At 37.6% G+C, this 24821-nt stretch overlaps 1 protein-coding gene across 1 annotated transcript; it reads left to right on the forward strand.

The window, feature by feature from the left end:
- The first annotated feature begins 1095 nt into the window (after positions 1 to 1095).
- On the forward strand, positions 1096 to 23388 carry LOC139116676 (histone-lysine N-methyltransferase 2C-like). Its single transcript, XM_070679264.1, has 11 exons — positions 1096 to 1680; positions 12798 to 12838; positions 14105 to 14229; positions 15653 to 15963; positions 16493 to 16720; positions 16982 to 17127; positions 19738 to 19952; positions 20499 to 20556; positions 21126 to 21303; positions 22491 to 22605; positions 23198 to 23388. The coding sequence occupies exons 4-11, from the start codon at positions 15899 to 15901 to the stop codon at positions 23249 to 23251; spliced, it is 1059 nt and encodes a 352-aa protein (XP_070535365.1). The 5' UTR covers positions 1096 to 1680; positions 12798 to 12838; positions 14105 to 14229; positions 15653 to 15898; the 3' UTR covers positions 23252 to 23388.
- The last annotated feature ends 1433 nt before the right edge of the window (positions 23389 to 24821 follow it).

The raw sequence follows: 24821 nt of genomic DNA on the forward strand, positions 1-24821 counted from the left end.
TGTTCATAGTCCCGCGAGGGCGCAGTTCTTGGAGTGGAATGGCTTTCTTCAAACAACTCGTTATTTCACACACTGTGTGAACTGTCCATCATGGCCGCACCAAAAACCAAACAAAACAACTGCGCTGGGGACGAGTAAAAACTTGTCCGCTGTTGCAATTTTTATTTTCCGTGTTCGAATGAGCATGTTCCCCAAAAAGTGCTCTGTTTGAGTAGTTACCACCATCAACTCTGTTCATTACGTTGTCCGTAGTAAAGTCAAACGCGCGGTTCTGTCTTGAAACTAAACGCTGCAACAAGGTGTGTTCGGATCAAACGCTTGGGTGCGACGCGCCGACAAGGTGTAACATATATTTTCCTTTAGTAGGGCACCCTAACTCGGTTGCATTAATAGCAAAACAAGCGTTACAGGGGAATTCGCCACCCGGCAGAAGTACAACACAGGAGGCATGTCTCAGCGTTGCTGAAGAAAATGTCCAACCATTACAAATTTCCCGAAAAATTCGAGAAAATGTGTCACCACTGAGCTGTCTTTTAAGCAAAAGAAGCCAACATTCAATACGATTAAAGTCAAACGGAAGTTCTTTTGTCCATCTTCAACATTTCCGGATTTTACCTGCTGTTCAATATACGTCCATCACTTTTTTTTGGTGGAAATGTCACAGTATATGAGAATCAAAAGTCAGAATCTGATTTCAATTTTTAAACTCAAAACAGATAATCCATAAATCGTACCAGTGATTACATTTCTGGAACTCTGTTTTGGTCAGGGAACGGATTTCTAGTAACCTAAATAGTCTCTGTGACCTCTCGGTGTAATGGCCTTGGAGCTATTGTGGATATGCAAATTTACTATCGCGGGGGTTTAAAAGATGGATTCATCCGCAAGTGGAAACGCCCTTATCATCGATGAGAGGGAACGTTGCGTTTCCGTTCAATTTGCCGAACAAAATATCTGTACCCCTACATATAACTGTAGAACATACTAAAATGTGAGAATATTAAAGGTGTTTCCTTTATACTAAAACAATGCCTTCCAAAATAAGAGGGGATACGGGACTATTTTTTCCAGGGTGTTTACTCGCGGGAGGTCAAGGCGAAGTTAGGCTTTTCAAGATGGCGGCCGTGTCGTTGTTGGATATTGGTTCGATGGTTAGTTTCTATATCTAAATTTACCCGACAGACGAGAAATTATTGAGCATATGATTTGTTTGACCGAGTGAGAGTAATATCTTCTTATATGAGTGAATTTTGCGGAAAATTTCAATCCCTGCCGTTGAATATATTACCAGAGGAAGATTCGTCGGAGCGGGCTGTGTGGAGACCTGCTAATTAGCTCTTGATTATAGCCTCTTTCTTGTTGTGTCGATGCAGTATTTGGGAAGCCAGGGATCGTCGTAAAATCGCTGCAGTGCTGGTGTCAAGTCTGTGCGGGTCAGCGTAGTTGTATTTTATGTATGAAGAGAGGAGCCTGTCGACGTATCAACCTATCGTGTGTTTCGCGGCAGCGTATTGTAGAGTTGATTTCCACATTTTGGGAGCCATATTCGAACCGAGTATCCATCTTTTTAGCTGGATCGTTTCATTTTTAGTGGCTTTCGGCAACACGGCGGTTTTCTACTATGCTTCTGCATCGTACGGAAATATAATCGAATCCTGGAAATTTAGAGTAGGATGTCAGGTAAGTTTAAATTTTCTAGTGCATGAAGTTAGTATTCACAACGGCCAGACCGCCCGCCGGTCGGCTGTTTAAAAATAGCGTGTGTGAAAACTGTTTTAGCAACACGGTGGTAGAAGTAAGAAATGACACCCCTGTGAGATACTGAAAGCATCGTAGTTGGAGTCCATGATGTGTGCTGAACTCGAGATATATTTGAGTTAGCATCTTATTCGCTTTCATTTGGTGTCGTTTTCGTGTGATCGTACTGTCCTTGGGTTGTGCACAGTGTTTGTTTTATGCGCTTCGCCCGCGGTACGCGTGGCAAAGCTACCATTCTGATCACGCTCATAACCCAAGAGCGATCGAGAGCAGCCATATTCTGTACCGTCGCATACTTGAGCTCCGATTGAAAATGCCGATCTCTGAACGTTGAATAACATACAACATAGTCTGCCTGGTAATAATTTGCATCAAAGCGTCTTTTTCTTTAAGTGGCAAGTTGTTCGTCCGTTGGCGAAAAGAAAATTTTGTAGGGAATACCTCGGCATTTTGTGGTTAAATATAGTATTACCCATGAGCCCCTGCTTTTCTATTTCTTTGTTGGAATTTCAATTCATTCGACGAAACAATTATTAAAAAATAGAGAAAATTTTGCAAACAATTCGTGATTTTTCATTTCATTTTAACAAAAATATGACAATAAAAATAATATGTCATGAAGGCCCATTACTGTGTTCGGGAGATGAGTAAAGCAAAGAAAATATGGCAGTGTGTGTAGCTGTTCCGACATCATATCATCGGTATGAGACACGACCAAACAAGAAGCCAAAAAAAATATCTCTTCGATATCACACGGAAGTTTTAATAGAAATGTTTCATTTAAGGTATAGAATCGATTCTTGTTCATCAATGTTGCTGTCAAGTTACAGACATATACAGAGGATTTTGTATTGTTATGTTGGCAGCATGAGATGTGCTGGTGTGTTGTGTTATTGGCTTTGACCTTTGTGTCACAGGATGACACCATATTTAAAATTTCTATCATGTGTACATGGAATCATGTTCAGTAGCCAAAAAATATCTGAAACTGAAATGATGTGTTCTTTCCGTCACTAATGAGAGGTAGATTTTGGATTCCATGTTGCTCTCTCAGTGTTGTTTTCCAGAAATATCACACCAAAAAGGGTGTTTTGTATGTTGATCAAGAGAAACAATAGCTCTCAAATGTCTTTGTTTGATCAATGTCTTCCCATGACCAATTCACCAGAAACCTGTCAGGCTTTATAGGCGAGGGCTATTGTCCAAAAAAAGTAATTTTCTGTTGTCATGATCAACAAGGTCAGACTCTGTATTTTTACTAATCGCAATTCGATGTGGAACGTTTTGTTTAAGTGGACTTCAACTCTTATAATTATAAACATTCCTTTGTTTTGATATGTTGAATTTCCATTTGTGTTTTGTCAGAATTTTTATGTGCAATAAGTTTAATTACTACTTTGGTAATTTTAGGCAAATTTACTGTCCAGGGGTTTCATTAAGTTTTGAAGTAGGGGGCCAGAATGAAAAAGTAGGCGGCTTGCAGCTGCCATGACCACAAAGCGGTCGTCGTGGGGGGGAGGGTCATCCCCTCCCGGCCAAAGGCGGGAAACCGTGAAAAATGAGTTAAAATTCACTTTTTACAGCTCACAGTCACTTGAATTTCTAGTATTTTCAGGAGAATTGTCAGCAGTGTTCCAGGGCAATTTGTGTTCATATCATAAAGCCATTTTCCTGGGATATTTGAGGCTCAAATATGATAATTCATAATTAAAAATGAACCTCTATGCTTTAAGGAGGTAAACTATAATAATTCACTATTATTAATGATATAAATTTAATATTGCAGTGTTCGAAATAATCGGTGGCAATGGTGGCATTTGCCACCAAAAACTGTCAATCTGCCACCAAAATTTTTTTCTGGTGGTATTTTTCTGCCACTAAATTTTGGGTCATCATATCATCGATCCTACGGCTGGAATGAAGGAACACTGAATGAACACGCGTTGTCTGACGGCGGAAAACTCATTAGCAAAAAAAACCAAACTAATTGCGACATTTTGGCATGAATGAAAACATAGCGTGAATCCAAACTTGTGATTGGCTAATCTCCATATCGATGACAGCAGCTTTTGTACACTTGACATGTTGTTGCCCTCTGTGATAGCCGCATATGCAGTCATACGGCACAAGATAAAAGCATGTTGTGACATTTTGAAAACAAAGCCAAACTGCAGCCTGCATGAATTAAATAATAATAAATACTTGCAATTCATTAGCCAGCACAGGGCTCAAAAATTCCTATCGCCCGACGCCCGTGGCTAGTGAATTTTGCGTTCGGGCAAGTAAAATCAATATGCTTCCCGTCCGGCGGGCAAGTGCACCAGCGGTTGAATTAACTAAGCTCTGGACAATTCAAGCTTGAAAACGTATTTCATTAGGTCTGTGCACGCCTACAATCATTGTAAGTCCTTCAACTCTCAGAAGTTTTTTTTTCTGAAAACCCTTGAAAATCCGCCCGACATCGCAAAATGATCGTTCTTGCTGTTGTAAAACACAAAAAGTCGTAAAAATAGAGTTTTGCGACATGTTCTCTCCGACGACACGGAGGTGAACTCACTGTTTTGTATGTGTGCCGTAAAAGGGTGTGCTCTTGACAGTGGTAGCCGTTCTCTTTGTGCAAGTGTTTGAGTCGTATGACAGTCGATCGGCTTCACGCGATAGTGTAATTGCACCATGTGCTTGGTAAATGGATGTAAACTTATTCGAAGCCATGGATCTCGGCAATGCTTACTGTTCAACGTAAATCAACCCCCAGTTGAAAAAGTACAATTCACATCATAGTCGAAACGGGCTCAGTCGACCAAGCTTGCAAGGAGGCCACATATTGCAGCTACGTATTGCGTGAGTTGCAGACAGTTTCAAATTACGTGACCTTGGTTGTTAGGGATCGGCTCTCACTTAGAGAAAACAAATCTGCACTGAATAGTAACGAAAACGAAACTTGAATCTGCTCTCTTGACGAACATTTATCGAAATAAAACTTTGAAGGCCTGCTGTGCTCGGTGAGCAAACATGTAAACAGGTAAAAGGGTTGCAGATGTACCAGTACATGTGCGTATGCATTGGCAGATAAACACTAGCAGAGCAGTTGTTTGTGATCTCAGCTTGATAATAAAGTGCAGCAGCTAGCCATGCACATTGTAAATCACACAATCTTATTAATCTTATGCAAAGATTTTAATTTGGATTTGGTTGTGGAAAAATTCCAAATTCAAAGATGTTTTCTAATTGGCCAAATCTATAGAAAGGACTAAAGTATTCTCACATATCTTCTGCGACATTTCAGATTTGGTAATATTCCTTCATTTTAACAAGATATAGTTCATGTTTGAATCTGTTTTTTCACTCTTTGAATTCATTTCATATGGCCAAACTCTTGCCCTCTGTTACAAATTACTGGTACAGTTATTAGAAATTTAGGGCAAGTAATTTTTCCTCTCGGGCAAGTAAAAATGAAATTCACGTGTCCAACGGTTAGTAAGTTTGAAAAAAAAAATTTTGAGGCCTGCAGTATGAGTTGACTTTTTGTGACGTGTACTCACCATATTTTCAAGAATTTATAAATTAGAATGAGTATGTGGCAATGACAAAATGTTGTATTATACCGATCACATGGTGTGTTAAACTGCCACCAGATTTTTCATAATTGCCACCTGATTTTATATCCGGTGGCAAACTTTTGCCACAAGAAATAAAAAAGTATTTCTATCCCTGTACTTCTGTAGATGATATTATACAGTGTTACATCTAGACAGGGGATAGGGGATTCCCCCTCTGTTGAAATGTTGGCACCCCAATTAATTTGTCCAGCGGGACCACTCCCAAAATGAAATGATGCCAGTCACATCTGAAAGAGTTACAAGTAGAACACATGAACTGAATCCCCCCGAAATTTTCTGGTAAAGGGGGAAAATCCTTCCTGTTGATGCCATCCTGGATGAAACATTCAAATTTTAAGCCACAGTAAATGAGGAACTTTTCTATGCATAAAATTAAGAAGTTGCCCTGATGTTTGGTATGGAAATCTTAAGATGAAGAACTTTTATAACACTGGGAAGGTAAAAAGGACAATTTATTTAACAATAATGACAAAATGACAATAATTACCATATTTCGCAAATAGAATCAAAGACCCTCAAGGTTATTTGACTATATGGGTATGCAAAGTAAGAACCTTGATACAGGATATGAAAATTTGTACGTTCAGAAGCTCACATTTAGATTTAACCCGAGGATCGTTTTTGAAGTGAATTCAGAGGTCTGATCGCATTTTAACCACTCTGGGCGACGTGTTCTTATTTGCGTCGATAGACCGAAAAGCAGTGCATATCATTCATCCCGCATATACCTTCACATTTCGCCTGCCGCGGTGCAACGCACGTCGGCTTACTAAAATTCGAACTGTAATCGGGCATTTTTTTCGTGAGAAAAAATCTGGTCTTTGCCTTCGAAAACAGTTTAAATCCACGTAATAATCCTCCTCTTGTTTCTTGGTCCACTTCAAAACCGAAGATGGTACAGCGAAGCTTGACCATGAGATCGTTTCCGTCGTCATTTGTTCATCGACCATTTTGAATTGAGTTAACGACGGCCGACTGGTGTAGTACGCACGTTTTCATTGGCGTATATATAGGTAACCACATAGGAAACGGCAATTCAGTTAGCCAATAGAATCGTCCGTTGCAATTCCGATTTTTATTGAGGCAGTATACGCAAGACCGAGCTACATCGTAGTACAACTGTACAAGGCGATCGTAGTAGTCGCTCGTCTTCTAAAGTTTGTGTCACATAAAAGCCGTTGGAAAGTTTGATTACACACTGCTTGAGAAACTTGTCTGTATCATTTCAGAAGGTAAAAAATATTTTAGCGATGAAAGAGTTCAAATTTTCCGAAAAAGTAGCCGGCGAAATCGTGAGAGTAACCGGTCAATTCGCCGGCTGCGGCTCTTAATGAAACCCCTGCTGTCCATATACATATTCAAGCGATAATCTTGTCATAAGTTTAGTTTGTAACTAATATTTCTGTTGAACTGTGGAAGAATCCTATCTACACAGAGTTGGCTGTCACAGTTGCAGAGGAAATGAGTGGCCATCCAATATCTAATCTAAAAGATAGGGTAATGGAAAGGTGAATATTGTGTCCTCTTCATTGTGTGGGATAGCAGTTCCAATTTTCTACACAGAAAGGCATGGTGAACAAAACAGATTTGTATCTGTGTTAGCTGAGGATGAACACTTGGTACAGTAATCTGAATGACAGTACTGCACTGTGTGTGTGAAAAGAGCAATTCAATAGTATCTCACAGTCGTTATCTATAACATCAAATCTTCTGAACCTATCCGGATCCAGCGATTGTTTCTTCTCTGAAATAAAACCAAAAAATCCAATGTCCCAAAATTGTTCTGTTGGATACATAATTCAATTGATTTTTTAAGCGTTCACCTATGATAAAGATTTAATTGATTTTTTCAGCTATTGCAGTTTATTTAATCATTTAAACGATCAGATGTGCAGAACTTTTCCTGTTCAAATGAAAATACATGAATCTATGCCGGTGAATTTGTTGTCTGGCGTAGTTGTAATTCAAGTGAAAGCTCTTTGATGCCATTCAATATTCACTGTCCCCAAATTCTCTCCTTTTGCCATGACTAATCACAAGATTGCTTTGGCAGGTAGTGTTGTAATTGAAGTCATAGCCAGGGCTTCTATGCTTTCACAAGTGGAACTATTTTTCTCAGTTTTGTCATGAAATCATATTGCTCTTGCTTTCTGGTGCAATACCTTTCCAATTTGTTCATTAAGCAGAATTTGTAATCATGTTCATTGCTGTCTTTTGTGTGATGGTGTGACTCTAATAAAAATGCAGTGCATGACTGAATTAGACTTCAGTGCTTACTAAGTTACTTACAGCATTCCGGTATAAAGGCTTCAAAACTTACACAAGTACATTTATGGTTTGTTCAGCAGTTTCTCCCCCATCAAAAATGTGGCCCTTGTAGTTTTAAAGTCTGGCGTGCATCTGGCACAGTTTTTCCATAAATCATAATACTCTCAAGGTAAATATGTACATGTATCTGTCTATCATTTATTATACATGTAGGCCTACAAAAGCACCATATACAGGTACACCAATGAAGTTGAATTCTATTCTTAGATCTTGTAACCGCCAATTGAGCCAATATACCTTGCAAATTCTGTAAGTGCTTATATGTATAATGTGTACATGTAGGTTGTACACAAATAAAGTCCATGTTCTGGTTACTGGGTTCTTTACTTCATTATAGATGGTGAAATGTTTGAAATATAAAAGTATTTGTATCAGTGATATGTGTAAATGATGTACATGTGGTTTGAAAATGGCTGAAAAATTGACAATCGCTTACAATGCCAAAGCAGCAAGTCTTTAGCTTTGTGTGTTAAACCTCATTTATCATCCAGAATCATTGTTAATACCAAATTGTCTTGAATGCAGTGTTCAGAATTTCAAAAGTAAATATTAATTTAAGACAATTGAAGTAGCATCAGCATTCTGGCCTTATTTCTTTCAATTTACAAATTTAAAGAAATTGTCATGTGATTCATTTACAGTCAGCGTAATACGACTTTTTCGTAAAGAGGTTCAGCTTGCTGCCTCTGTATGTGTATCTTCTGTCTGGCTGGAAGGCCAGCAGCTGTCTACTACTGTCTGTTAGTCTGCAGTCTTGCATCTTGCCTGCAGCTTATATTATGAATATGGAGTGTCTCAGTTGTGAATCCATTGAAGTCTGTCGTTTTCAAGTTAATGTTTGGTATGATTGTTTGTTCAGGTTTTGTCCCTCTTAAAATATGTCATGGCCAATGATTAGATCTCAGGGGTTACCTGTGTTGCAAATTCAAACATGGAAGATGGGCAGTGCATCATATTTATTATTGTGTCGTAACTTATTGTAATGAAAGGTCTGACATATGGATATTATGTGTCTATGGTTTGATATTCATGTAGAGAGGTACATGTAAGGGCACATCCACAGCACCTAGTACAGTACAGTTTTGTTTATAATGTCATTTCCCAGTTCATTTCCTGTCTGGAATTTCTTGATTACACTGTTTATTGCTGAAGGTTCCTTTAGTATTTTTATTGTTTTTATCTGAACTACATTAGGTATGTACTTGCAATATTCAGATAGTGAAATCGTAAACATTTTAAATCTAACATGCACCTCTTTTTCATTCACATCATATTCTTAGGCAGTAGAACAATGGCTGCTGTAATATCTAGAAAATTTATAGGATTTTAGTTGATGCAAATATATCTGAATAAATTATGAATGTAACAGTGTACTTTGTAGCTTCTCTCTGCATTAATTTATGCAATGGACAGAAGTAGGGCTGTACTCAAACCTAGATCAGGACATGCTTTTCAAATGTCAAAATTTTAAATTTTGCCTTTGTTTATTGTTTTTGAATAAATTGATATTGCTGCCCATGTGTTTGCAACATTACCTAACAGCAGGCTTAAAAGTTAAAGGGACAAAGTTGGCCATTTTCTGCAAGTTTTTCATTAATTTTGTTTGATGCCAGTCACTATTTATATAATTTGACATGTTGAAAGATACTAAATGAATGGGTGACCATGCTTATCTTCCATCCTTGTTTTGGACACGATACAAAGACATCGGCAGAAAAAATAATAGGTGTGTACCATTAATTTGACTGCTTACCGCTGTAAGCATCTGTGTGTGACAAAAGTGACAGGTCATGTATATAATCATATGGCTCTAGATGGAGAACACAGTGCTGCAGTTTTGGGATTCTCTACTGCTGATGCCATTTTCTGTAGTTACATTTTGATGGTCAGCTTTGCATGCACACCTTGACAACCAATCTTGTTCTCCGATATCCTGTTCTTTGCTGCAAAAGAGCATATTTTTGTAATGGGCATTTCAGCTGTCTACAAGATGCAACAGTCATGGCGTCGACGATATGGCGGAATTGTTTTTGCTTGTTTGTACCTCTATATCCTATTGCCCAAAGCCTGTTGGCATAGAAATATCAAAACAGAGTAAAATGAAGGAATAAACTTCAGTTGACAGTCACGTTAGTATTGAGGTGATCGCGGCATTGAAGCAATACTTTTGCGACTGACGCGAACATTATAGTGTACACGGCAGTAACTGCATGCTGTGTCCACCCAAGAAAATCCCAAGTCGAAGCGACTACTCAGATTAGATGTCAGTCAGTCTCATCTCCATTGTCCAGTACACATTGTTGACTGCAAGTCACTGCATTGGTATGAAAGCATGCATGGGTCCGTAAGAGTGCTGGTCAGATGAATATATTCGTGAACAGCGACCGTTAAAATGATACAGTGCGCCTTGGAGCTGGAAACGCATCATCAGGTTGCAAAGTTCCTCACTGACTTCCCCGGTCCTCTTGTCAGTAATGAGAATGACGTGAATACGTCGTACGATTCTGTGTCACTCCAGAGACATTACTCCTATACTAACATTTTCTTATTTGTTCTAAAGAACAACGTTAAGATAAAGAACTTTGCCCTGAGAAATGTGTTTCACTCCAAGGTCTATGTTTCAACCGGGCTTCAGCTGAACGAAAATATTCTGTAGTGCCAGTAGTGTGCATGTCTCAGGGAATTACCGTCTTATGTTTTCAACCTTACGAATGCAGACTTGTACAGATAAATAATATGTTCGTGTTCATGACATGAATTTCAGGTTTTCACGGCAATCACTGATCATGGCAGATTTCCTGTAATCGTTAGTCAGCAAAGAGTGCCATACGAGTGACCAGAAGACAAGGGTGACTGCTGCCATCTCAAGTCACTGTCATTGCAATGTGCTGACGTTTGGTTGAAATGCTATTGAACTGATACAAGTAATTATAAAAGTACACGATGCACAGAGAAATCCTGCGTTCAATAACATTAGAATAGATCTTGTGTGTTGAGAGGTAACTACAGTAACAATCGTGAGCAGTATCAATTGACAGTACGTGGTATCACGATGATGTCAATGAAGCTACACCGTGCGCCGTTCAGTCTGGGTGTGATGTTTCCAAGTCCAACAAGTGATCATATCCTGTTTGAAAAACCCAATGGAATTGCAAAAAAATGCCCTAAAAATCTTCAAAGTCGATGAAGATTAGGTAAATCAAGATTTGCTCGTGACAATATGCAAAGAAAATGTATTACACTGTACCTGATTCACTATCACCACAGAAATCTTCAACCTTTTTAGTTTTATCATAGACCCAGTGGGTCTATGGTTTAATTTCTGTTTCACAGTCCATGTCATTAGATAGTGAAATCAAACTTACAAGCAAATGCCCTGCTAAGTTTCATTATTTTTAGAAGTTTGTAGGACGTGCATTTGTTTATGCGTGTGCGCCTCGATATCCAAAATTGTGCTGAAGTTAGTGTGCAGGTCACAGGCCACTCGCGCACTAGCTCTACAGCCGCTCATGCGCTAGCTCTACGTTGACGTAAAGTAGTATGCATAGTAATATTTGTTATGTGCAGGAGTTCTAACATGGCAGTTCGTTCAAATGGCACTGACGTCCTGACAAACATTGAACCTTGCCATAAAGAGCAAGAAGGTGGTTTTACATTATCCTTGAAGCAGTCTATGGTCACCTTGGTCGCTTATTGATTTGACTGGTGTTTTAGTCATCGAGAAATTGTAGAATTTGGCCGACTTTGTCCCTTTAATCTCAAGTGCTTTAATTCAGGTTTAATCATGTGACTTCACACAAGGTCTCAGAGATAATTTTGTGAAACCGTAGTAAAATATGGTTAAGGATGACCATGTGAATAAAATAAAGGAAAATTCATGTTAATATTTGTGTGCATGTCTCTTTACTTTACCTTACTTTTCCTCTGATTTGATAAATTAGATAAATTCTTTCCATTGAGCATCACACATGTCCTCATGTTACTCCTTTGTTTAAACTGCTTACTATAATCATAAAATTTTTTAAATAATTTTATCCTGCCAAAGTGAGCATGCAACTTTGATTCAAAGCAAGGATGTTATGGCAATACAGGATTTGAAATATCCCAGTGAACATTGTACTTTGCACATGAATGGTGCATGCTTGAGGATTCTACTATGGAGGTTGGAAAGATATATTGAACAGAGATGTGTGAGATTTACCACAATACTGTCAAACACATTATAGAATTTGTTTCTACCAAATTTGTGTGAGAAATAGATATAATTTGCCAGATCTGAATGAATTTCAAATATGTATATATCATATCAACTGGAAAGTAGAACTGGTTCACTCTCAATTTACAGGGCCTCAAAAATTGTTAATTCAATAATTTGTTTTCGTGGGCTATTTACTACTGTAGTGTATCGCACATAGTACAATGAGAAAGAAAAACCTATTTTGATTGGTATGATACTAGTAGTAAAAGAATAGCAATGACTTTGTGAAAATTCCTGCTTTGAATTTGATGTACAAAGGAACTGGTGGTGTAATGCAAGAACATGCTGTATAGAAAATTAAGAAATACAGAAATTTTCAATTTTACCACATAATTTTGGTTCTGTTTTCAAAGTGATTGCAAAGTAGGATGTGAACGATGTTCTGGACCACAGTAGTGCATTTTTTGTGATGTATTTATTGTGTTTATTATCACAGTGTATGAGAAATAGGTAGTCTATGTTAAGGAAATGTTGATTACAATTCCACAGCATTAGAAAAAAAAATTTGCTATCAGGGTTCATATCATGGATATTGTGAGGGTTGTTTTTTTCATGCAATCTGTTCATATGTTAATGACAATTCAAGGAATAAATTTTCATTTCAAAAATTATATGCAAATTATGATTGTTATGTAAATTACTGCCCCTCTATTTTTCCAAGAAGTGGAAAACATGTGAACACTGGCCATGACCCCTTTACTGTATCATTACAACAGTCTGTCTGCTTTAAATCCTACTACCAGCCTATGACTGGCTATTTATTGCATTACAAGGCCTCAGTCAGCTTTATGTATATACTTAACAATTAAAATTTTACTTTATTTTATTGGTAGGTCGCAAAAAGAAATTTCCACGAGCCAAGCAAGACCCTGATGTAAGTATAATCTTACTGCTGTGTACTTGTGTGAAATTAAATGTGTGCTGTACTACAGTCCGTAGTAGTTTAATTTTTGATTTCCTTTCCTCTCCTAATCTTTCACAATTTTGTCAATTTTGTGAAATAATACTAGGGATACGAATGCATTAGTTTTCCCAGATACTGTATTTCAAATGACATGACTATGTGTTGATCCTTGAAATAAGTTGGAAACATGAATTTCTCATGCTACATGTACGCCCTCAAAGACTTACAGAAACAAATTTCTACTGATGTACCTGGCAGTGATGGTGTTTATCAAAATATGTGTCGTTGCATCATAACCACTGTGCTTGCCTGGGTACTTTGATTTTTGGATGAATTGTGAATGACTGAACCAGAAAGAAGTGTTAGCTATAGTCTTGCATTGGTTATGAACATCGATACAAGACATACGTGTAGCATGGAGCAATTTGCTGCTTTGTGATTGGTCCACAGATACTGATTCTAAAACACAACATTTTATTATTAGCCAATAGATATAAATTGTGATAGGCGTTGTCAATATGAGGAAATGTTTTGATGAGGTTTACAAATGTTGTGTGTTGTAGTGCACCAGTACATGTATACGATAGACAAGCGATTCAGATATAGGCTGATTGTGCCGTTAAATTTATGTTGATTTTAATCTAACATTTTAGCAGATTTACAGAAAAAATGGAGACCAAATATTTGTTTGTAGCTTATTCAACAAAATCACATCTAAGTATATGCCACATTAATGTCGTAAATGAGACTTACAGTGATTTAGTGATTTCAGTGAAGATTCTATTGTAATATACTGTCAAGTAAATCCATGTGAAATTAATTTCATTTCTCCAATCATGTATCAGTTACTTGATGTAATGCTTCTGATTTGATGAAGGTAATGCACAGCATGTCACAGCATGAGAACTCCAAGTATTCACATGAATTGAATGTGCTGTCTTCACAGACCATTTTGTACTTGATGCAGCGCTCTCTCTCTCAAAGTCTTGAAGTATTGCAGTCCATCATTGATAAGGATTTGTTTGCTTTTATCTTCACATTCATTCAAGGATAGTGTGATAGCAAAAGGGCAAATCCTTACAATGTTGATTTGAAGGTAAATCAGTCCTTCCCACCCATATGAGAATGTGAGGTCTCTCTCACAAACAAAAATCTTCAAAACTAAATATTGAGTTGAGATGAATACCAGTATTGTGTGTAGGAAATATTGAAGAAACTGATGTGTATTGTTTGCAGTATGTAGCTGAGGTTGGCATGGGAGAACCGTCAGTCCAAGGCCCTGCCACTGGGACAGGCACTGTCAGGAGAGGAAGGGGACGACCACGCAAAGATGGCTCTTCACCAATCCCTAGAAAGAAATTGTAAGTAAATGATGAAATGTTACATTATGTCAAAACTCTGAAAGTACCAGTATGTACTGCCTGTAGTATCAAATGAGCTGTTGTAGACTTATTGCCAAAATGAAATTTACAAAGTCAAACATTTGATTTTCAACCAACACTTAGGTTTGAGTTAGTGTATTGTAACCATGGCATTTTATAAAAACTAAAGAGTATTAGGAGTCACCTGAAAGTACAGTAGGTAATACCTTCCTATTAGTTATTAGTACTTCATAAGTTGGGTATAAATTCTTCAAAGAAAGTTATAGGTATAGTTTCCATTTCTCAGCTCTAAATAGCTTGTCAATACTGTTATTGTTTCAGTGAAAATCATCAAAATTGAGCCCCAGTTGGTGCAAATGAATATTTAATGTTGAACTGGGGGAATAATTTCACAGGCAAATCTTGTTCAATAAGATAAGGATCATGGGACAGTAATTAATGTTAACTGGAGAAGAATGGTAATTGTTGAAGGTCAAACAGGTCAACCTAGCTATTACCTTGAATTGACAATAAATAAAAGGGTATAGTTAGGTAGATTTCTTCATTGCCAATGAGCCAGTTTAACCCTTTTCCTGCCAAGTCCATATTTCACCACCAGGACAAGATGATTAAAATTAATGAAACACAACGTATTCCATATGATTTATTTTAACATAATACTGTACATTTGAAGGCTGTTGAAAACATAATACTGTAAACTAATTTTTTTTGGACAAAAGATGCTATAACATACCAAGCCAAGCGGGTGAAAATACGTCATGTTTTGGCTCAATACCGCTTTTTACTGACTTGGCTGATGGGGAAGTAATACAGTTATTACTGTCTGGCAGGAAAAGGGTTTAAACAGATCAGCTAACGCTGGTGTCTTATCCAGCCAAAATAAAACATGAGGTGACCTTAACCTTGCAATTCAAGGTCTTTGATTGAAGACGCCCTTACAGCATGTTTTGATTAACATACAGTGTTGAATTGTCCACTGTGAGAATCCACATGTACAAGTGTCATTGTCAGCTTTCCTATTCTCTGTACCTTTTGTAAGGGAGGGAACCTTTGTGAATTCGTAAGGTGTGCCGTCTTACCAAGCTGACTCAAATGTCACCAACTGTAGATGACAGGATTCAAGATCATGGTGCATTATTTATGGCCTGGCAGGCCCCCTAGCTTCGTGCAGGCCCCCTAGCTTCGTGCAGGCCCCCTAGCTTCGTGCAAAATAATTTTCAGTTGAAAGTAATATTCACAGAGTGCAGGAATAGTAAACAGCACACAATCTATGATGTTAGTAGTGTATCTCTCTTGCCCCGCCTTTTGTGTCTTCACAGTCTAGAATAATGGCTGATGACATATCTTGCTCAATGTCATAGTAAAATCACAATCTCATGCATCACTTCTGTAACTCACACAGACTACATCCCATGCTTAAAGAGCGATACCCAGGAGGAGCTGACGATGACAGTCATGTTGCCATGGTGACAGAGGTGAAGGCTGAAGGACAAGTGTCCCTTGAATCCCAATCCCAGAAGCCCTTTCAGGGAGTGTTGAACTACAGAGTACAGAAATTAAAAGTCAGTTTGATGACGGACAGGTCATAGGTTCACGTAGTATAGACACTTTGTCATTTCAAGATGACGATAGCAGAACGTTTGGTGACATGGGACAGTTTAGTGGTCTTAGCAATGATGCAATCTCCAATGAGGACTATTCCTTTCACTCAAGGTTAGTAGTACCCTTCAAGTTGTGTCAGGTCATCCTATTCTGTCAAAGGAGGTCAAAGTTCACGTTTGCCTGTCTGAATTCATTGAAATGTTCATCAGTTCCAACAAACTCTTTCAAGTTGTATTTGATTGATATGTCACCTGCTCAATCTCGATGAGTAGTCTGAAATAGATTATTATTCGTGACATATCAGATTTTTGCCAGTGGTTTTAAACTTGAATTTGTAATGTTTTTGGAGCAATCACTGACAGAAAACAGAAGTTCAAAGAAACGGCCAAGTTAAAAAATTAAAATATACTATGCGTATCAAGTTACAAAAGGGTGAACTGTACTTTTCACAATACAGAAATATTTGGGTCAAAGTCAATTTTACACACAACATCAGTAGGGATCAGCAGCATTATATTTATTCCAGAAGAATTGTATGGCTTTCATTGGCACCGTGCTCTTCTTATCTTATGAAGACCTAAGAGGGGTATTGATATTTCTTTTAGAAAAAATGATGACCTTTTTTGTATTTCCTTTGTAGGAGTGAAGGGTCAGACAAGTTTTGTGCGTTGTGTTGCTGTGGCGAGAAAAGTTTACTGGGTCAGGGTGACCTTCTCCGATTTGACCCCTCGCCTGGTTTTAATCCTTTCAAAAAAGCAGTACCAAAACAACGGAAGCATGTAGAAGATAGTCTTGAACCACACCCCAATGAGAGAAGTCCAAAACATTGGACATGGAGAAGGAAAAGAGGTCCGCCTAAAACAACAAGGTATTAATATTTTCTAGTTTCTCTTTCAGTCGGGATACAGAAACATCTGAGCAATCAGGCAATCTGCATATGAGTTTGTGATAGGAATAGTTTCAGTGTTGAGGAAAAACAAAGTAATGCCATATTTATGTATTAAGATAAACTTCTGTGAGTTGTTTTATGTCTGTAACCTTTGATGTACTTTGAGTTCAAGCGTATCCAGTAAGCTTTATGCTGTTGTAGAATACTGACCTGGAAACTGTGATTTATGCCATTTACTAGCAGGGAAAGAAGTAAATCTCCAAGGAGGTCAAATCCTCACAGTGTTGTGATAGGGGAGAATGGTAAACCACCGCTGATTGTAGATGAACTCAGTACAGTGGGTCATCCAGAAGAACCAGACCTTAGTGTTGTCTTTGAGCAAACAGGTATGTATCTCTACATACATATACAGAAACTGTATCAGAAAATTGTATGAATTGACTGTGGTACGAAGTTTGATTATTTTTATTATCGATCCAAACTTTAAACAAAACTTTCTGAAATCAGGTATTTTTCAATTTATGTTTCTGAAGGCCTATACTTGCAAAAAAATGAATGAAGGAATGAGTAAGTAAGATTAAGAGGGATACAAGGAAATAATTATGTTTCAAGAATAAATTATGTGCATATATGTGAAAATGGAGTATTTTGTTTCATGTGTGATTAAAAGCTGTTTCTGTTTGTAAACAAACACATTGTGGCTTTGTATTTTAAATTGGTTGTCAAAGGTGATTTTATTCAGATGATAGCCTTGATTAGCCTGCCAGTTTTCAATGTCCATAGTCTCTAAATTTCAGAAGATAAGGGTATGCATCCATGTGTTGTTACATGTTAATCTCTAAACTGTTGTAAACTTGGGATGATTAACATTTTGTCAAAATGGAACACAGTCGCTTCTCATAACATGCCTTATATATCCAAAGTCACACACCCCGTAGATTCAATGGTAACGTGTTGATGAAGTAATGGCTGAATATTTATCATTTGACTGAAAGTGACTGGAACACAGTCGCTTCTCAGTACATGCCTTATATATCCAAAGTCACACATCCCGTAGATTTAATGGTAACGCGTTGATGAAGTAATGGCTGAATATTTATCATTCGACTGAAAGTGACCCTGAACTGTTTTCAACTTGACACCATCAGATTTAAAATGATCAAATTACACAGGTTTTCAGAAAGTTGAGCATCAAATATCAATAAACAACATGAGAGTGATTAAAATTATCACTGTTCCGGTCCAGAATGAAAATATTCTATTTTTTACATGTTTCCGTCTATCATGGAAATAGAGCATATGATTTGTCATTTGTAAATAAATCAAAAATTTTGAACAAAAACTGAGAGAAGCATGTCATAAAAATAGTATAGCTGATAAAGGGATTATATAGTCTTTAGGCAAGAGACCATTTTCTCACCTGATGTCGGGCAAATGGTCACCTGCCCTGGGGCATGAAGTCCCTTGTTTTGGCCATAATTTATGTAAGACATATATGTATGTATATATAGTATGTAACATGTGGCCTGCCTTATCTACAGCAAGACATGCTCCTGTTGCTCATTTTGATGACAGTGAACACAAACTAACCTCTTTTGTAATCGCTCAAGGAAAATTTGAAATAATCATCTGTTTCATTGTGCACATAAATTCATCTATTACCAAATGTTCATCAAACAAAAGTTATGATGTATTGTGAATGACTGACTGATGGATAAGATACAAAACATGTGTGATGGTCCCTGTTATAGCTGTATCCATGGATAGCCTTTATCACCTTAACAACTAGTACCTTTCATCTGCAGCATTAAACATATGCAGTAATGATTGCCTGCAATTAACACATCCATGCAGGAAATGACAGTTATTGTCAAGGCCAGGTTGAAGAGCTTCCATTGTTGTATGATGGATAGAATTCTTGCATATCCAATTAGCCTTGTCATACCCAGGGTCAAGTCCAACCCATTGTTTAAGAATGACTCATCGTTAGTTGATTATTTGTTAGTGTATTTTGTATAATAAGCAGTAGAGTTGAAGCAGGGCATTGAGAGGATACACCCAGCATTCACTTGGTTGTTTTGTGACAAGGAATAATGGGAGAAACATTCATTTGATCAACCCTTATCCAACCAGACCTGTCACTTCCTCATCTACCATGCCAGTGAAAGGTTCCATTCAGCCAAAACCTACACATATTTTCACCTACTTGACAGGGTATCATTTGTAAAACTCACATTTACAGTATCTGTGTTTTCAGGGGCAAGATATGGGACATGTTTTGCATCATCAGTTTAAACCAACTTGACCAGATAGTAACTTTGAGGGATAAAGGTTGAATTGCATTCTACTTTGGGGAATAGGACAATGTTATTGAATCCCAGTACCTGAATTTCAGTGTGGCTTTATGTCTTCAGACTCGGAGCTGAACACACAGTCTTTCTCTTTCAAAAGCTACTTGTCAGAATGTGTGCTGTTGTGCTGTGCTTTCCTAAAAAGGAAGATTTCTCTAACATTGGCCGGTCACCAAATATCTGTTGCTAAAAGTTCATGACAACCACTGCATGATGGAAGTCTACATCAGCTTTACCTCCATGCGTGGTTCATGTTCCCCTAGGTGTTAAATGCTGATCTTTTCTTTCCACACTGCTGGTAACCATGAAAACAGTCTACCTCCATGCTATATATAGTACATGTAGGCAGTAACTAAAGAAGTATATGGCTATGCATTGGCAGGAAGCTTATAGTTTGGGAGTGATATATGTTACAAAGTGTAAAATGAAGTGAAAAATGTGTTGGTGAAAATCCAATATCAAAGGATCTAACCACTAGCTGTGATAATAGAGGTAGCTGCGTAAAGACAAATTTTGTCTGAATTTCTTTAACATTTGCAGCTTGAAGTGTTTTTAGCATGGCGCTATGTTTTGTGACAGACTTCGAGTGTGATCAGCATTATTTGTAAAAGTTGTTACAGTTGTCATGTACGTGTCTTTCTGCAGGTCATACAACAGCACATCACTGCTGTGCTGCGTGGTCTGAAGGTGTATGCCAGAATGAAAACATGCAACTCATTAATGTGGATAAGGCAGTCCTCTCAGGGATATCACAAGTATGTAGCTATTGTAAGAAGCATGGTGCAACCATCGTCTGTAGGATGGTCAAGTGTAATAAGATGTATCACTATCCATGTGCTGCCAGCAGCGGAGCATTCCAGGTGAGCTAAGCATGGAAAATGATGATTTCCTGCAAGATGTATCTTATATGACCAGATTTGCTTTCATCAGCAGGTATTTCAAACCAACTGAACAAAGACTTGAACATTTCAGAATTACAAGAGTAGATGTTAAGTCTTTCAACTGAGAAACATGTCGAAGGACGTAACTCATATCCATTGTTATCGTTAAGTCATATTGCATTGTCTCTTAGTTGATAATATCAAAAATAATAGAATTGAATCTGCTGCGAGTCTGAAAATCCTTTTAACTTCTCACATACAAATATTAATGAAAAAAATGACTTATAATATGCATATCAAATCAGCATTTGAAAAGATTATCGTGTCTTTTGCAGATGCTGAAAAAAATGTTTTGCATTTGTTGCAGCCATCAGTGTTTCATCTTGGATATTTGCTGTTGATTGTTTATGTAATCTGTTTGTGTCTTTTGTTTCCACTCATTGCAAGACATTCACACTGTTAGCACTGCATCTCTTGTCAGAGTTTGACAAAGCTGTTAATGTTTTGATTGTTTTTCCACTTCAGGAAATCAAAGACATGTCCTTGTTTTGCCCAGACCATCTTGATCAGGCCGAGGCAATAGGTAAGCAAATGTTCTGTAGTTATCAGAGCCATGTCATTCAATCCAGTGTGAGAGTTTTGCAGTTTGTTTAGAGAAACATTGCAATATGGAGGAAATATAGTATGATTTGTTCAGTGCTTACAGTTCAATGATAGTTTTAGTCTACAATGACCATTGATACACATTATGGAAGACAAAGTTACATGTGTGGTAATAACACAAGAGATTTCATACCAAAAAACAGCACAGTTTTGCAAATTTTTAAGGCCGTAGGATGTCAAGATTGAATTTAAATTATCATTGGTAGATTTACTGCCAAGATGAAAAATGAATGAAATTCTCATTGACATGTAATAGTGTATATTCATTTAGATTAGGAATATGTTACAAAATTCCTTCACAAACTTGATTGTATTTGAACAGACCATGTGCAGTCTCCAAAAGCATGTCTGTAGTTGAATTTACAGTAGTCAAATTAATGGCTTTGGTGCAACATGGCATGTTTGTTATGATGTGGTGTGAAATTTTATGCGCTGTTTCTTGAAATCCTAAAAATGATACTTAACCAAATCTGATCATTTATGAAATAGCTGAGGAGGAAGCCAACTGTGTAGTGTGTGACAGCCCTGGAGATATGATGGAACAGTTATTTTGTACAAGCTGTGGCCAACACTATCATGGGAGTTGTTTGGATCCGGCAGTGGATGTCAATCCAGTGGTCAGGGCTGGCTGGCAGTGCCCTGAGTGTAAAATCTGTCAGACCTGTAGGTAAGTTAAACACATATGTAAATTGGCATGCCCCCTCCCCCACCCTCGAAACAAGAAAGACAAAAATCTTTAGATTACTTTTGTGTGGTCTTGTGAGATGAGTTCAGTTTCAGCTGTTATTAAAAAGGCAGGGGTGGTGTTGACAATGTGAGGGAAGTATGGGTATCTCTTTTGCCATGGGGCATGGAGTTGCATTGTCATAGAGGAAACTCATACAGCATATGGAGTGAGTGATAATATTGTAGAGACTTCTTTTTACCAATTTTATATTGCCGGAAATGAATCCCTATGTTGTAAAATACTTGTGTTCTGCCCTCCAGCCAAGAGATCTGAGAGAAACCTGTCAAATAAAAAGTGTTCACCCTTGCTCATGTGTTGTTTTGTTAAAAACAGTATTCTGGAAATTAACTCTTGATGTTACAGTATTTCAGACAGACCTTTAACCCTTATCCTGTCAAGTTTGTTCACCATCAAGTTAGCAAAGACAAGTGAAACATGACGTGTCCCATATGTTGCATTTTAAAAATAAATTAACATTTGAAGGCCCCTGAAAACAGAAATACTGCAAACATGATTTCAACAAACTAAAGCTGCCATAACATACCAGTACATAGCCAAGTGTATGAAAATACATATGGTTTTGGCTCACTACCACTTTGTACTGACCTAGCTGAAGGGGAAGTGATACTGTCTGGCAGGAATAGGACTAATGAAACCTGTGAAATCAATGACTGAGTTGTTGTTGTTGTCAAGAAATAAATTTCCTCAAAATTCAAATTCAGATAGCTACCTTTCTGTGTGACTTTGTAGGAGAATCTTTCTCTGTACCAATATGAATGCATTGTTATGCTGTATCAAGGGTTAAAGTTACACCAGACACACACAGTCTGTTATCTCGAACCACCAAGATAGATCCCACTTGTAGTATTTACTGTTGTGTCTGGAAACAGGAAGAGCTTTAGCTGTCCATTCAGAGAACAATAGAAGGGACATCCATGGGTCTATTAATCCCACAGGAAGTTAGTCTGCCCTCTATGTCTCATGCATAAAAAATGCAAACGTTCCCAAAGCTATTCAGTGCATAGCTGCATTGTCTTTCTTAGAGTGGTAATGCTAACAATTACTGTACACAGCATAGCATTGGTTTCTTGGTTTCTAAATATGTCTTGACTTGACTTCCGTTCTAGGCAACCTGGAGATGACAACAAGATGCTGGTCTGTGATACGTGTGATAAAGGCTACCATACCTTTTGTTTACGGCCTGTCATGCAAACCATTCCAAAGAATGGATGGAAGTGTAAGGTAAGCAAGTCTTTCTTCTTGATGCTGGTGTTGTATAATTGATCTGTCTCTGTCTGAAAAAGAGAGTCTATCCTTGAACATTTCCTAGGGCAGGCAATGAAATCAGGTTGTTTGACATTCACCAGTTTATTGCACAGGCTGCTGGTGTGATGTGGTTTGATTCCAAGTTTCAAACTGTTCGACTAGTTCAGTGTGATTCCAATTATCAAACTGCTTGACAAGTTAAGTAATGGTATCAGGGAATTCACTTCAGAGCTGATCAGATCTGGTGGTTTTACTTAAAGTTAGCTCAGCGTGGTGAAAATGCTGTTCTGTCTGTCCGACAGAGCAGTTAATACTAATGCACATGTATGGAGAAGACTATGTGTTTCTAGCAAACTAGACTGTGGATCATAGAACTTGAATTTCAACTGGTCCTAGGACCACCAAATACTAAATAAATATGTTCCATATTTATTGCATTCTGATTAATTATAGCTATAACAGTTTTGTGTATATTTGTCCTTTCATGTTATAGGTTTGCGTTATGTTTTATGTACAATTGTTGCTAAAATGATGGTATAGTTGTGTTTTCTATTCTGTTACTTGACAGAATTGCCGTGTTTGCACAGACTGTGGTTCCAGGACTCCAGGCAGTGGGGCCTAGCTCCAGATGGCACCTGAATTACAGTGTCTGTGACAGTTGTTACCAACAGAGAAACAAAGGACTGTGCTGTCCCATATGTGGCAAGGCATACAGACAGCACACCACAGCAAACACCATGGTCCAGTGTGATCAGTGTAAAAAGTATGTGTTCTTATGAAAGGCCTGTTATTTTATAAAGATACTGTGAACCATTCTACCACCTGTGTTGGTTATTTAAACTCCATTCATAATTTTTCTCATGTCAGACCAATACACTGAAAAACTGGGTAGAGTGACGAAATCTACTTTCATTTAAACCTTTCTCTCTGATTATCAAAAATAAAATCATTGGTCACTGTGGCAAGTTTGAAGTAAAGAAATTATCTAAAATATGTCGATGTTTGAAATCACCCAGTGTTAATCCGTTGGAGAAAATATTCAATTTTCAAAAAAAACAAGACTGAAAACTTGACTGACTCCTCTGGCTTCTGTGATGTATAAAATGAGTCTGAACATCCAGTGGACCAGAAAATTATTGTTATAATTTGAGTTTTTTGTAAAACTGGCCGAAATGCGCGTACTGCTTCAATGAGAGGTAACAGCCATGCCTGGCATTCACAGTCTGGTGTCCTTATCCTGTGTTATTTATGTTTCTGATGTTGTCATCCAAGGAATTAATCATGCTTTGCACTATCTCTTTAAATACCAATGCTCTAACAGATCATCATCAATAATTACTAAGGCAACTGTTTTCTAAAATATTATACATCACTTTAAAGCATTGTACTACTGTCCATTTTTGCTATGGCGATATAATGAATTTATGAGTCTTTGTTGTCAAGAGCAGAGTAACTGGCAGTTTTGATCCAGCATTAGGAAAAGGATCAGCAATCTTGTTTCAAAAATTTTGAAATACTCCATGGAAAAAGAAAGCCCTGATCTTTCAGATAAAATCAGTGAATGAACGCCCAGACTTGATGTTTTCAAGACAGTGAACATAGTTGGTTGCTGTTCATGTCACCAATATAACGTGCAATATTACATGAACAGGGGTAATTAAATCCACTGGTCTGACTTTGTGGATTACCAACATATTTGTGGGTACTTTTGGATTTGCTATGTTCTTGGCATGTATGCATGTGAGATGAAGGATATAAACACAAATGAAGCTACGTTACAGAAATACATGATTAAAGTTGATACCATTTTGGTCACTGCTAAACTTTGAATGAGTATTCTAACCCCAGCTGAAACTTTCATCAGATAAAGGCATCTTTTTAGTTTCAGGGATTCGGTTTGTTTCAGATGATAAAAGAAGTCTGACAAGAGGGTTAAAGACAGTAGACTTTCAGGAATTTCTTGAATGTCATTGAGTCAGCTCTATTTTGTATTTTTACTCGGCAAAGAGATTGCTCTAGAGTTATTGGTTTGATGCATTGCATTGGCTGTAGTTACAGAGATGTTATCTGTCTTGTTCTCAATTGAAACCATAATTTTATATGTAAATTTTTAAACCAATGCAAGAAATATTACAAAGCTGCAAAAGTAGCTCAGCCTCCAGTTTAGAGTTTGTAAAAAGTAATGCTTTACA

This window comes from Ptychodera flava, chromosome 18 (genome assembly GCF_041260155.1).
Source record: "Ptychodera flava strain L36383 chromosome 18, AS_Pfla_20210202, whole genome shotgun sequence".
Lineage (NCBI taxonomy): Eukaryota > Metazoa > Hemichordata > Enteropneusta > Ptychoderidae > Ptychodera > Ptychodera flava.

Coding starts and splice junctions, on each gene's coding strand:
- LOC139116676 (XM_070679264.1), top strand. CDS start 15,899: ATGGGACAGTTTAGTGGTCTTAGCAATGATGCAATCTCCAATGAGGAC. Junction 16,721..16,981: donor GGTCCGCCTAAAACAACAAG/GTATTAATATTT, acceptor GCCATTTACTAG/CAGGGAAAGAAGTAAATCTC. Junction 17,128..19,737: donor TGTTGTCTTTGAGCAAACAG/GTATGTATCTCT, acceptor GTCTTTCTGCAG/GTCATACAACAGCACATCAC.